This window comes from Leptodactylus fuscus, chromosome 2 (assembly GCF_031893055.1).
Source record: "Leptodactylus fuscus isolate aLepFus1 chromosome 2, aLepFus1.hap2, whole genome shotgun sequence".
In the NCBI taxonomy this organism is placed as follows: domain Eukaryota; kingdom Metazoa; phylum Chordata; class Amphibia; order Anura; family Leptodactylidae; genus Leptodactylus; species Leptodactylus fuscus.
The window spans coordinates 113,483,340-113,498,506 of record NC_134266.1 but is presented as its reverse complement, the minus strand read 5'-3'; the positions used below and the strand labels follow the sequence as shown (position 1 = coordinate 113,498,506).

The 15,167-nt window shown below is 42.9% G+C and overlaps 1 protein-coding gene across 1 annotated transcript; it reads left to right on the top strand.

The window, feature by feature from the left end:
* Positions 1–1,261: 1,261 nt before the first annotated feature.
* GPN2 (GPN-loop GTPase 2) lies at positions 1,262–13,431 on the top strand. The gene is made up of 5 exons (XM_075262718.1): positions 1,262–1,733; positions 4,104–4,260; positions 7,107–7,267; positions 9,589–9,716; positions 12,741–13,431. Exons 1-5 carry the CDS (start codon positions 1,311–1,313, stop codon positions 12,811–12,813), a joined length of 942 nt encoding a protein of 313 aa, XP_075118819.1. The 5' UTR covers positions 1,262–1,310; the 3' UTR covers positions 12,814–13,431.
* Positions 13,432–15,167: the final 1,736 nt, after the last annotated feature.

The following is a 15,167-nucleotide window of genomic DNA, read 5'->3' as shown; positions in this document are numbered from 1 at the left end:
GAAAAAATACGCGCAGCAGAGACGCTGTGTTTTTCTAAACCGTTATATGACAATTATACTTATGGAAATGCTGGTGGTTTCCCTATAGTTATAACTGAAGCAGAAAAAATGTTTTCCTCTGCTTTTTTGCCACGGACCACTGTGTGGGGCCATAGCCTTAAAGATTTTTGCTGTTTGTCTATCACAAATCTTTTGTTTTGTTTTTAGTTTATATAATCAGGGGTAATGCAGTATATTTTAGTTTGTTAGGGTGCATTCACACTACTGATACGCTGACTGATTCTGAAAGTTAAAACACGTTCAGAATCAGCGCGTATAAAGCAGATGCCATTCATTTCAATGGGAGCCGGCATACGAGCGCTCCCCATTGAAATGAATGGGCTGCTTTTTTTTTCTCTACGAGCGCTCCCATTGAAGTGAATGGGAAGCACTCGTGTGTACGGCTTGCTGTGTGAAGGGGCCCGGCGCTCGGCTCATGCCGAGCCGTACACGTGAGACCTTCCCATTCACTTCAATGGGAGCGCTCGTAGAGAAAAAAGCAGCCCATGAACGCCCCCTCTCTCTGCTCACAGTGCTCGTCCATAGACGAGTATTATCGGGAGGGGGAGGGGGCGTTCCTCCCCGCTCACACTGTGCAGCGCGATAGGCGCTGCTGGGCAGAAGGGCGTCCCTGGCTAACTGTCAGAAACGCCCTTCTGACTGTAAAGCGCTACGGTACCGGGACCGATAGCGCTTTACCTGGGGCACAGATCGGGAAAGCCGATAGTGTGCTGAATTCAGCGCACTGTCAGCTTTCCAGCAGTATATAGAACTGCCCAATCTGATGAAAGGTCCTCTTTAAAAAGGTCCTTACAGAGAGTGGGATTTAGTCAAGCAACTGTGAAGAAGCTAAATACTACAAGAATTCAGGACCTGACCAATAGGGGGCAGAAATGGACCCTACAATTGATGGGCCTATACTGGGTTGGGTCTATACTGTCACTGGGGAGGACCTGGTCCTTATGTAGTAGGGTTTAGCCAATTCATTGTGAGCTGTGTAAATGCTAGTTCAGTTTAGGACCCGACCACTAGGGGGCAAATAAGTCCTTACCAGCTGACAGTGAGCCGGCTATTTACTATGACTGATAAGGACAGTACAGTATTTAGTCACTCACAACCCTTGAAGAAGGGGATAAGAGTAAATCCTCCAATCACATTCAGGGGTTTTAATTCCCCCGCTTCCTGGGAGTCATGACTACGTCATCAACAGTTATCTCCATCAGACGTCATCAGCGGCCGCCTTGTAGGAAGAAGACTCCACAAGCCACAACATGGAGACAGCGAGCGGCGGTAATAAGCTGCCGCTTCTTGGCTTCGGCCAGGCGGTGATTGGTCCCCCCGGCTCCGGAAAGACCACCTATGTCCGTGCCATGCACGCCCTCCTAACCAGCATGGGCCGCCGGTCCTCCATCATTAATCTAGACCCGGCCGGGGAGGACGAGCCGGGGGCAGCGGTCACTTTACAGGAGCTGCTGGCTCTCACCGAGGTGATGTCGGAGCTGCACCTGGGACCTAACGGAGCCTTGTTATACTGTATGGAGTATTTACAAGGGAACCTGGACTGGTTGCGGGACCGACTGCTAAGTCTACGGGGGACATACTTGCTGTTTGACTGCCCTGGACAAGTGGAGCTCTACACCCACCACCCTGCTCTGCCCAACATCCTGCGGCAGCTGCAAAGCTGGGGATTGAGGGTGAGCAGATGCCAATAACCCCATTCCAGGACATTGAAGCAGCAACATGCATTGTCTACCACAGGGGGCAGCAAAGGTGCGCTTACCCACGAGTTATCCAGGTTAAAGCAGGGTTCACACTACCGTTGGATTCCGTTATGAAACTGTCCGCTTAAAAGAAAAAAAATCGGACACTTGTCATAACAGACATTAACTGACACTAAGGGTTTGTTCACATCTGTGTCCCGGCCTCCGTTCTGCAGGTTTCCGTTTCCTGCCGAAAATGGGCAGGAAACGGAAACCTGCAGTCGTTTTTCAAACTCTTTCATTTGAAGGGGTTTGAAAAGTGTCCGGCCATGAGCGCTGGTGAGCGTTTTGTGCTCTCCGAGGCGAAACTGTTTTTTTTTTTTTTTTTAACTGTATACAAAGTCGGACATGCAGGACTTTGTGTCCGGTTAAAAAAAAATATATATTTTGCCACAGAGAGCACAAAACGCTCACGGCTGGACACCGTCTGAAAACGGAAATCAAGCGTAGCTGATGTTAATGCGTCTGTTTTTGTAACTGATGCATTTAATGGAAAATGAATCTACATTTTCAGGTTTCTGTCGACTGCCAACAGAAGACAGAAACCTGGCAGACCGTGACAGAGACTGGGGTGTAGATGTGAATGAGCCCTTAGCATCAGTTAATGTCCCTTTTTTTTTTGTTTTGTTTTGTTGTTTATGCTTTCTGAGCATGTGCACAAAATAAACGGACACAAAATAACGGCCAGTAACTGACGGACACTAAAGGACACGATAAAATCCATTGAAATGAATGGAAATTGCAAACGGACCAGCTATTGTCCGTTGCTAAAATCTTGTACAGGCAATAGCCACAGACACTGCTGAGCGGACACCAACGCTAGTGTGAACACCCCCTAAAAATACATTTATTTTAATTAGGCTGGGAGAGGGATAAAAGTAAACATACTCGTGTCCCTGGTGCTCTAGTGTCCTCCCAGTGTGGTCCAGTCCTGCTGCTTCCAGCGATTGGCTTTAGCAGTCATATCCAGCGGGGACCTCTGCCAGAGGAAAATAGCAGAGCTGCAGGATCGGACAGGATCTTTTTTTTTTGTTTGTTTTTTTTTGGGGGGGGGGGGGGGTGTTTGCTTTTTTTTCACTTCCTCTGGCCTAATTAAAGTAAATACATAAATAAGTAGTCTGGACAGCCCCTTTAAGTGTTAATAGAAGTGAATGGAACATAGACAATGAAATGAGAACTAAACATCTAATGCTAGGTTTACACTATCGTTCCAACTATAATGGGGTCCGCAGGGTTTCCACGTAGGATGTAAAGAGGTGTCCTTGCCGGACCCTTCTCTCTGCATTTTTAAAGCGGAATGAGGAACGGAATCCCCAAGTGGAGACAGAGTGCTAGTGTGAACCTAGCAGCTGAAATTGCAATTGAGTGTTGGCACATGGAGATATTTTATAACTAGGAATGTTGTAATAGTAGTTTGAGCACATAATATTAAATAAATAACTCCCTGACATTTGCTTTATTCAGACTTGATACTTGTGTTCTGTAATTTCTATATATGGGTTTGTTTTCCCATGAATATAACCATATTTAAATTTGTAGACATTTAAAAGTTAAATATTTTTACAAATAATAAATAAATAAAAAAAATTTGTGGAGTTTTAAAGATTTTTCTGTAATTCTCTTAGTGGTGACGGTCTATTGCCTTGATTGGTTGCCAATGGACTACGAATGCAGGAACTTTCTATGGCCTGGCATTTGACAGAAACCCAAACATTTTGGCCAGGTTATCTTCTCATACATGTAGTGCTCCTGCCTAATAATCTGTCGACAATAGGGAAATCATGGCTGGTTTTCTGACCATAGTCTCAGACAATAGAAAGTTCCTGCATTCATGGATTTATCCATTGGCAACTGATCAAGACAAAAGACGGCCACTTCTAAGATGGTTAGAGGAAATCTTTAAAACTTTGGCAAAAAGTTAATTTACATTTAAATTTGTAGACAACTAAAAGTTAAACATTTTGCAAATGTAGTTACATTTGTGGGAAAACCCCCTTTAAGAAACAGAGCAGCATCTACAAATGGTGCCAATACACAGGCTTAGTAAAGATTTTAGGGTAAGGGTCTCATGGCTTTACAGGTATTGCCTGCATAAGCTGCAGGGACATCAGTAGTCAATTTGAAAACATGCTGGTCTTTAACCAGATTGTGGCTGAGTCATTGCCATTTCCTAGGAGTACTGTACCCTTATTATGAAACCTAGAAAGTGAGCTAAGGTTATTACTTGCACCAGTTTTTTTTATATGTTCTAAAGTTATTTTCTTGCTTTACAAGCTTTTTATACTTTTTTTTTTCTCTTTCTAGTTATGCGCTGTGCATCTTGTGGATTCTCATTATTGCACAGACCCAGCCAAGTTCATATCTGTCCTGTGTACATCACTGAGTACCATGCTTCATATAGAACTGCCTCACATCAACATCCTGTCCAAGGTGGACCTCATTGAGCAGTACGGTAGACTGGGTAAGTATGAGGCTTTTTTTCCCTGCACTATGTTTATTATGTGATATTTTTAACAGTATAGATGACAGTGCAACATCCTAGGGCTTAGTAGTGTTAAGATAACAGAGGCCGCTCACTCCTCCTCTGCTCATGATGGCTTTGGTGCCCAGTCCTCTTACACACCCTGGGATGGGACACTGATTACAGGGTCACACTTGGATGTTAAAGGAGTGTCCTTGATGGAGGGTACAAATGTGAAACAGAGGCAGTTGAACAGACTATGCTCATGCCCCAGTTTACTTAACAGATTTCTTCCAGTCGCCAAGTAACCCAGATGCACATTCACTTACAGCAAGCAGTATCCATACTTTAAAGAGGACCTATATACCACTAGAAAGTCAACAATGCGCTGAATTCAGCGCACTATTAGCTTTCGCTTTATGAGCCCCTGGTGTTGCCGTTACGGCGTTGCCGTTACTGAAAGCTCTTCAGTGTCAGAAGGACATTTCTGACAGTCTGTGAGGAACGCCCTTCCTGACAGTAGAGTCCATAGAGCTGTACTGTCAGAGGGGGCGTTCCTTACCGCCCAACCATGACGCTGAGGGGTGAGGGTGTTCCTCACTACTCAGAGTCATGGTTGGGCGGTCAGGAAAGCCCCCTCTGACAGTACAATTCTATGGACTCTACTGTCAGGAAGGACGTTCCTCACAGACTGTCAGAAATGTCCTTCTGACACTGAAGAGCTACGGTATCAGCACCGATAGCTCTTTACCAGGGGCACATGACGGGATAGCGCACTGTTGGCATTCAAGCGGTATATAAAACTGCAAGGGGTGTCTTGGTTCCCTCACTCCTGTTGTTCCGGGGTTAACCCCTTATGGTTTACTTACACTGCCAAAATGTCTATGGGTATGTATTGACTTTGGACCTATGACTTTCATTGTTATACCTCCTATTCACCTCTTAAACTAGTTACTCCTCATTATACGTATAATATACCCCAATTTTGGGGATTGTGTTATAGAGGTTATACTCCTTTGGAGGTTTATATGTATATTTTATGCACTTTGTTTATTATACATATGTGCATTGTATTGGTGCAGTGTATTTATTTATTTCTATAAGGGATTGATTAATTAGGATTATACACCATATATATAGGGAGAAACTCTCTGGTTCATCAGTAGTGAGAGGGGTACGGTTCTGTTGGACTGTTTTTCTACAGTCGGACCCCTCTGTGTTGCCCTCCATTGTATGTTATATGTTTTGTATGTTTTTTATTGTTTTTTCAATAAATATATATATTTTTATTATCTTTTTGGATTCCTCAATTTTTGTTGTTGTTTATAAAACTGCAAGTGCCTGAGGACATGAAAGGTCCTCTTTAAGGCATTTTACAAATGCAGACAGGAGTGGCAGCTGCTCTTTTACTCCCTTCTCTAGTCCTTTGACCCTTTTCACAATCTGGGTTGAGCTCTGGAACTTGGTCCTCTCTTTCCAGCCATGATTGGTGAAATGCAGGGCATATTTTGGGCATTGATACCAGGTTTTCTAACTGATGCAGCGGTGGAGATGTAAATTTACAAGTGGTTACAAAAAGGCTTTTCTACAAGCAGGGGGTTCCAGTGACTTGGAACTATTGTATCATAACTGCCATCGACTAATCTGGAAAGCTGAAGGTGTTTTCCCACAAACTATTATTGTCCACAAAGGCTCACTGTAGACCAGGGGTAGGGAACCTTCGGCTCTCCAGCTGCTGTGAAACTACAACTCCCATCATGCTCCATTCACTTCCATGGGAGTTTCAAGAACAGAAGAGCAAGTATGCATGCTGGGAGTTGTAGTTTTGCAACAGCTGGAGAGCCGTACGTTCCCTACCCCTACTGTAGACCAATTAAAAACTGACCTAAGCCATCAAGGGGCCAGGGCTGCTTAGTAGTGACTAATGCCCTCCTAGAAACCATAGACCAGGAGGCACTACTGTTTGCACAGCTGCATATGAATAGCTAGTTAACTCAGTCTGCAAAAAGCGAGTATTTAAACGACACAATACATATCGCACCTTAATTCAGTATTTCACTACCAGCTTTTCCAACATCCGCTGTACTATTGCTAGCCAGCCTGTAGTGGCAGTGTATGGATTTTGCAATGCCTTAGCATAGTAATGTATTGTATTAGTAAGCAGACCCCAATACATTAGCCATTCCATGTCCAGAAATGCCCAAACTAAGTTTTTATGTTAATAAAATGTTTATCGATACAATAAACACTGTCTCTGCTGTTCTGCCTCAACCGAAAAAAAATCTAAATGGTGATCAAAACAAAAGGCATTCCCCAAAATGGAGTAAATAAAAAGTACATCTGGCTTCACAAAAAAGATGGCTTACACAACCCACATGTGGAATTATACAAAAAATTGAGTATCTTTAAAAAAATATTGAAAAAATAAAAAGCCATTTCTAACCCCTTCTGAAGTTTTGCAGCTTCCCAGTACATCATATGGAATATCGATACCATTGGAATAAATTATATAATTTCAATTGGTCCTGCAACAATTAAGCCCTCTTACGGCTTTGTGAACAGAATAAAGTTATGGCTTTTGGAAGATTGGGAGTGAAGAACAAAAATGGTTGTGCAGAATTTGAAAACATAGCTGATTTCTTCTCAGTAAGTGACGTCACGTCTGTTGGTCACATGCTCATGCTGCAGTTCAGTCCCAATCATTTTAATAGGACTGAGTTGTAGCATTGCCATGTGACCAACGGATATGAAGTCACATCATGAGAAGAAAGCAGCCATGTTTTCTAAACCTGTACAACCCATTTAATTGTCTCGTAAGAAAATGTAACTGTCTCTTTCTATTGCAGCTTTTAACATGGACTACTACACTGAGGTTATGGACCTTTCTTACTTGGTTGAGCATTTAACTTCTGATCCATTTTTCCGTCGCCACAGAAGTCTTCATGAGAAACTGGCAGAGGTCATTGAGGATTATGGGCTGGTGTCATTCATGCCACTTAGTGTGAAGGTCAGAGACTAGAAAGATTATTTTCATGTAGTAAATTATTACAGTCCCTTGGTACATAATAGACAGTGACCATTTAATGCATTTTCAGTACAGGACAGTTGTTACCTCCTGTTCACATATGTGAATTTGCTGTACTAAAAAGAAAACTCCTCCAGTTCATAGTTCAAAAAGTGAAGCATACAAACATGCTGTTTAATAAAGGAAAAGTCTGTTAAAGAGGTTGTTCAGGAACGTGAAAAAAAAAAAAATAAGACACCTGTCCCCGATGCGCCAATACAGGTGGAGTGTATTGTTTTGGGTTTTTTTTTATTTCCCTCCCCTGACCTAACTTACAAAAAAAAGTGTTTATCCTGGACAACCCCTTTAAGTTGCGGCTTTATTGTTAAAGGGGTATTCCCACGTCGCATACTCACCACTCTTCGCTGCAGTAAATTCTTCTGTCTTCCGGCTTTGTTGTGTCATTGGTGGGCGGGGTTACATATGCAAAGCCAGCGGCGAGAAGTCGTTGCTTCTATGCCGATGGCCCTGCGTGTGCGCTGCTGATGCACTAGGCATCGGACGTACAGCCATCACAATGTAATACAGACCCGGCATCCGCTGTAATAGAGAGGTGGATGCTGGGGAGTGTAGACGCCGGCACAGGTGAAGCCAGCAGGGGCAGGAGCGATGCTGCTATTCCGCTCCTCCGCCCCTCCCTCCCCTCCAGAATATCAGCATCACTCCTGCCGCTGCTGGCTTCACCTGTGTCTACACTCCCTGGTATCCGCCTCTCTATTACAGCGGATGCCGGGTCTGTATTGGTGGCCCCTTCTCCCCCCCACATCCCCCTATAAAGTGTAAACTACCCCCCTCCGGGCTCGCTCCCGTGCACTTAGCCCCTCTTCCCTCCCCCCTCAGAGCAGCAGATACATCACTTGACTTTTGACCAGATAAGTCAAGGGATGTGTAAAAAAAAAAAAAAAAGAATAAAGTAATATAGTGGACAAACAAAGCAGTTTTGCTGAAGCAATGTATTTAGGAAAAGTCTTACATTAACAAGCAGTATAGATAGGATCCTTGTGATGGGACAACCCCTTTAACAATACTTCAGCTCTGAACTTCAGAGATAGTGATGTCATAGGGCCAGTGCAGTTGTAGCATGCTGAATACCGTATTTATTAATCCCTTATCACTTTGTACACTGTTGGATGGCTTAAGGAAAGAGGCCTCAGCTTAAAATTGCGTTACAATGAACAATCTTCATTGTTCCAGGGGCAACACAGTGGCTCAGTGGTTAGCACACATTTTGCAAAATCCGCATCTCATGCAACCCTGTTCATATACATCAGAAAATTTCCACACAGATGTACAATGGAAAAAAATATGCTGCCGAATAAATGTAATGTGACATGTTTTGCTGAAAGGGTAACTAAACTTAACATTTTTCTGGCAGGACATGTAACATTAATAAATATTGTAATAGACGTTAAGAAATTTTGGCTAGTTTCTTTCCCTTATGTCTCTATTGCTAGGTGACATCTACTTCTCAGTATGTACAAATGGGCAAGTTCTTCTATAATGCATGAAAGCAGGAAGCCACGTTAAACGGATTCTATCATTAGAATCCCGTTTTAAGCTAAACCCAGTTCGGAATAGCCTTAAGAAAGGCTATTCTTCCCCTACCTATTCAGCGTCCCCAGTGCTGAGAGAAAACTATCTAGGGTCGCCTTCTTCTTGTTCCCCTTCTCCGCCTCTTCTTCCTTATCCTGTCATGTCGTCTTCAAAAAGCACCGACTGCGCATATCCGTTGCCATTTTCCTGTGGCCGGACGGGATAGGCCACAGGAAAATGGCCGATGGACATGTGCAGTCAGCCATTTTCCTGTGGTCTAACATGAAAGAAGAGGCGGAGGCAGCGAACAAAAAGGCGGCAGGGCTGGAGTGTTTTCCATTTTCTAATGAGTTCTGCAAGAATACTCATTAGCATATGGACGAAAACCAGGATATCTAAGGAACGGCGGCACAGAGAAGACTTCTAAAGGTAGGGGAGGCATAGCTTTTCTTAAAGCTAATCCGACGTGGGTTTAGCTTAAAACTGGATTCTAATGTAAGAATCCCTTTAAAGAGGAAATAAAATATCTGATATAACTGTTTAAAGTGACCACCCTAGACTTCCCTGCATTCAGCAAGAATGTCACCTAACAATACTGAAATACATCCATAATTATTTGTATTACAATATTTATCACAAATATAGATACCTGCTATCCACAATAGTGCAAGCGAAGCACCTGTAATCTGTTGTTGTGGTGTCAATAATGTAATTGTTCTGTGTTCGCTTAGGATGAAGAAAGTATGAAGAAAGTTTTGGCAGCTGTTGATAAAGCCAGTGGTTTCTGCTTTGGGGAGGATAATAGATCACTTGGAAGTCTTATGTCTGTAGCAGTGGGAGCAGATTTCCATTTCACATCGTATCCTTTCCTTACAAGTGTTTAAAAAAAAAAAACAAAAAAAAAACGTCAGAGAGCTTATTTTATTTTCCTATTTTAGAGTTAGGGGGCGTTCACACTACCGTCTGTGTCCGACAGGTAGTGTCCACTCCTAGTGTCCGTTCAAAATCTCGCACGGACATTAGGAGCGGCCACTAGCTGTGTCCGTGACACCTGTCATTTATTTAAATGGCGATCGGGTGCGTTCTTTTTCTGTCCGCTTGAAAAGTTGGACATCTTTACAAGCGGACAGTGAAGGAAGGGCACGGAGTGCAAAAGAACGCACCCGACCGCCATTTAAATAAATGACAGGTGTCACGGACACAGCTAGTGTCCGCTCCTAATGTCCGTGCCAGATTTTGAACGGACACTAGGGGCGGACAGTACCTGTCGCACACAGACTGTAGTGTGAACGTGCCCTAAGATGTTACATATCAGTTTTGCCTCAAAACTAAGAGTAGAGACTGTAGCAGAGATAAGATAATGGAGAGGTTTACAAATATTCTCTTTTTGAGCCATTACGGTTTTTGACTTACAAATCCTCTTGCAAAAGATTGATGTTATGAATAGCACATCATAATATTCATTTAATAAAGCAATGTATAGATAAACAAGACTATGCCCCCTTGTAAGGGTATGTTTACACAGCCTTTTGCAGGTTGATTTTGAGGACCTTACATTCATTTCAATGGGAGTCAGTAGCAGTTTTTTTTCCTCTAGCTGACTTTCTTCTTTTCCAGCTAGAGGAAAAAAGCAACATGACTTATCTTCAGACGGATTCCACTTTAAAAAACCCATTGATGAGGTTGTTGATGCAGTTTGATTTCTTTGCGTGTGTAGATTGGATGGGCTGTTACTGATATCTGGTAAGAGTTTAATGTCAATAGTACCTTTTATAAATATACTAGCTGCTACCCGCGACTTCGTCTGCGGTGATTGTAGAAGTGTGTAAATCGAGGGTGAAATTTTCTGATCGGGTTAACGCCGCGTACACGCGACCGTAAACGCGCACCGTAAATAGTGGTGCAAACACTCCCGTAACGCGGCGCTCGGCGTAAAGCTAAGCACCAAATGAGCGCCGCGTTACGCAGTGTGAATGGACCCTTACACGTGTATTTGTAGACGTGTATTTTCAGCAAATACATGGGCGTTTAGTGGGTGTGAATGAGAGCAGGGGGTGCGCTGAAATAGTGTGAGTGTATGCAGGCGTAATGTTTAGTTTAGTTAGTAGAGTGGGGGATTTCGGAGGCGGGGATAGGTAATGTGTGTGTGTGTCACAGTATTGTTTTTTATTTTATTTTTTTATTTTATTTTAATGCTAATGAGGTTTGCAGGCTGCATCCAGCAGCTTGCAAAATAATACCGTTGTACACCAGCAGGGGGTGTCCTGAACAATGCAATGCATTGAAATCGTAATGTATTGCTATGTATTGCATAATCGTGCCAGTGCTATTGCAGGCTACATAGCATAGCCTGCAGCAGCCTGGACACACTGAGCTGTGTGGAAGGCGTGGGAGAGCTAGCGGCTGCTATAGGAACCTTCGCGGCGGCAGCCTAGCCCAGTGTAGGCGGCGGAGATGAGCAGGAGGATGCCTCCGCGCAGCGAGGGACAGACGGGAGCCGCGGGACAGGTAAGAGAAGGCGGCGGAGGACGCAAAGTTGGCAGGACCCGGAGACATGACGGGGGTAGCGCAGTGTATGCGCGATTGTGTAAGGGAAGGGCTATGGCGTACGTGAACTTACCAGTGTCAAGCTGGTGGATGGATCGTGCAGAGGAAACAGCAGGGAGGTGATAGCGGCGTCGGGTACTGTTGCGGGCTGGAGGCGCACTGTCAGCTTTCCAGCAGTATATAACACTGCATGTGCCCAAAAGTGGTGAAAGGTCCTCTTTAAGTTTTGTCACAGGAGCAGTGGCCCCAGTTTACAGTATACACCAGTATAGATGGATGGATAGAATCTCAGTACTACCTCATTTAGGTAGTATCAGCTTCTGCTGATAAGCCAGCTTGTGTTACACACCTATAATGGAGGAGCTCACAGTGCAGCCTTCCTGACTGTATATTTTTGGTTTCTTCAATTGCACTGTCCCCCAGCAGCAATGATGTAAGAATGAACATCACACTTTTGATGTGCCAGTTAATTTTTCTTTTTATTATTCACACTTGTGTTAGTAGTAGAGTGTATAGTTACGGTAAATGTTTTTCTGTATTTGAAGATACCTTCTTCAGACTCTTGACAAGTAGTGTTAGTAGCTTAATAGTAATGTTTCCACACAGTAATGGCTAACTAAATGTCAGCGTCAACTCTGTACACTCCCAGTTCAGGATCTGCAGTTGAAATTTGTAAATAGTGGGATTCGATAAGTGTGGACGCTGCGCGGCTGTGTTATATGGCATGCACGCCAGAGAAAAGAGCGCTCTCTTCTCTGGTGTGCATGCCGTATACCACAGCCGCGCAGCGTCCACGCTTATCGAATCCCACTATTTACAAACTGCGGACCCTGAACTGGGAGCGTACGGAGTTGACACTGAGATTTACTTAAGCCATTACTGTGTGGAAACATTACTATTGAGCTACTTGTCAAGAGTCTGAAGAAGGTATCTGCGAATACAGAAAAGCGTTTAACTATACACTCTACTACTATCATGAGTGTGAATAATAACAAGAAAAATTCACTGGCACATCAAAAGTGTGACGATCATTCTTACATGATTCCTATGGGTTGGGACCTTACGTCTACACACAAGAATCTGAAAACTGCATCCTTCCATAATACTACCAGCGGCAGTGATGGTACAATTCTCTTAGCTGCACTGCTGTATCATGGGATTAATAGCACAAAAAAAGTGAAATATAAAAGTTAAGATGGTGTCTGATCAGAAGTTTTGAGAAGCTGGCTTGTAGGGATATAAGGGCAGTAATACACAAAAGAAGCCTAGTAAGTGAGAGGTGGTTGCAAGGATGAAAAGTGTTTTATCTGGATTGCTTCTTTAACCCACATGGCAGAACACTTTCATTTCAGGAGAAATATGTTGAAGAAGACAAACGAACAGTGGAAGAAGAAGCTGTAGACTTGTGATGAAAGGAGATTATACACATCCCTGTTCCCATAAATAATGGGGGGGAAGCCTGATCTGTTTTATTTACAGCAGTCTATATAAAGCTATACTTGGACTCGCATTACCAGAAGCTTATTGATGGCAACACCACAAAGAACTGTGCACGATGAAGCCAGGTTGTTGTATACAGACTGGGCATTGGATGGTAGTTTTCTAGTACTTTAGACTTCGAAATCCATCTGTAAAGAGCAAATACTGTTGTTGGAGATCCTCACGTGTACTACTTTATTTTGAAAGCTTTGAGATGAATGTTTGTTTTTGTAAATGTAATATTTTATTTGTATAAATATTACCATGGGTGTTTTTCCCCATACACAATTCTATAATGTATTATTGATCAGTTTCAGTAATGTCAGTGTAAAATATGATCCAGGAATTCTTACTGAAGGTACAGTGGAAGCCATTATCCATATGTGACTCACAGATGTTTTAAAATTTAGTCAGATGTTTTAAAATTTAGTTCTAAATACAGTCATGTACAGTCAAAAAAAATTGCTGCAAAACTCTGCATGCAGTTATGTCTCAGGCAGATATAATACGTAAATGGTTGCAAATTTGATCTGGTAACACTGGTCTTAGGCCTGGGTAATCGAAAAAAATAGAATCCAGGTAAGTATGAAGTCCAGCGATATCGCTGGACTTCATACTTACCTGGATTCTACTTGTGTTATCACGTTCCAAGCCGGAGGAACCTAGGAAGTTTTGTACGATTGTTGCACTACTGATACAAGTGAGTGTTCCAGCTTTTTCCAATATCAGAATGTTTGGACTATAATTTTCAGCACACAGGAGGGCTGTGTTTTCCCTTCCCTTGTTTTTTCCCTGGATTATAATCGAAAAAAATAACCAAACATCAAACAGAATAACTGGTGTGATTTTTGGTTTTGTTATTACAGTATTTGCCAAGTTCTACCTGCAGTTTTGTTTGGACTAAACACGTCTGACTCAGAACTTCTATTATACTCTGGGGTCTCTTCAGACAGTATTACTCCCCTCTGCTGGGCTGCAGCATGACTTCCCATTCTCTTTAATGCTTTTGCCTGACGCGAAGCATGTGAAGTTGTGAAGTATAGATGCAAATGTCATATCTCTATTACTTGAGCCTCAGCGATCCCTGACGTCTGTTAGAAGACCCAAACACAGCAGGAAATTGTTCCGAAGCCCAGGGAAAATGAATGTTTGATCACCCCGGAGTCTTATACTGTAGCAGTTCTGGTTCGGATGTGGTCAATCAGAACGAAACTTCAAGATTATTCTTGCAAAGTCTGCTCAACACATACAGTAGAAAGCAAATGTGATTTAAGTCGCCATTAATCTTAACCAAGGTAAAATGCCCAGTTCATTGCAATTTTGATTTAGGTTATAGTTGACCAGTTGTGCTGCGAGGGCACATCATTGGACTGGGAGAACTAGGATGACCATTTCATCAAAAGCCTGCCCCCCAAGCAATTGTGACCCAGCTGCAGTAGTGGTTACGTGAGAACACGCACAGATGGCAACATGCACCAGACAGACCAGTTAAGAGGATTGTTTGATTTGTCTACAAGCATTGCCTACAGTTTCCTTGTCCACTATCCAGACATAGGTGACACCTTGCTTACAAACCCTTGTCTCTGCCTGGATCATTTCCAGATGCTTAGCAGAACCAAATTTGGTGGCACAGTACACATTATGTCCAGTGAATGAGAAATCTGGACTGATACAGCTTGGAACTGTATACTTTTAACAATGATTTCAGGTTATGTTTGTGATTCAGCAACTGGTGGGCTTGCGTTTGGGAGGCTTCCTGGTGATTACTTCAATCCTTGCTTTGCTGTAGCTTGACACCCCAACTGGAGGTGAGGAGTCGTTGCATACAAGAATCGGTCATCCCAAGTAACAATGCAAGGGCCACTTAGGGGTGTTCTAGGAATATCTGCCACTTTTATTATCAAGCAAGAATTTCCTATGCCAAAGGGTTTTTCTGGGCAAAAATTTATTTAAAAAAAAAAAGGTCTATTAATAAGTGCACCGATAACTATAGCAATGTTTTGAGTGATTTCTGGGTGAGCGCCTAGCATCTTCTTCGTGGGGAAGAAGTAGTAGTAACAATCTGTTTCTGGAAATGGGAAAAGCAGTCGTCAGAAAATGTCACTGGCACAGTTATATGGGTATATATACATTTTTTATTAAATATGTAATTTAGAAAGGAGGGGGGAGGGTATTTAGATTAGTGTAGGGATTTATAGTTATCCAAGACAACCCCTTTAATTCCTCCACTGGTGTAGATTTTATAACTCATGCCAATTTTCTAGTGTAAGTTACAATAAACTTA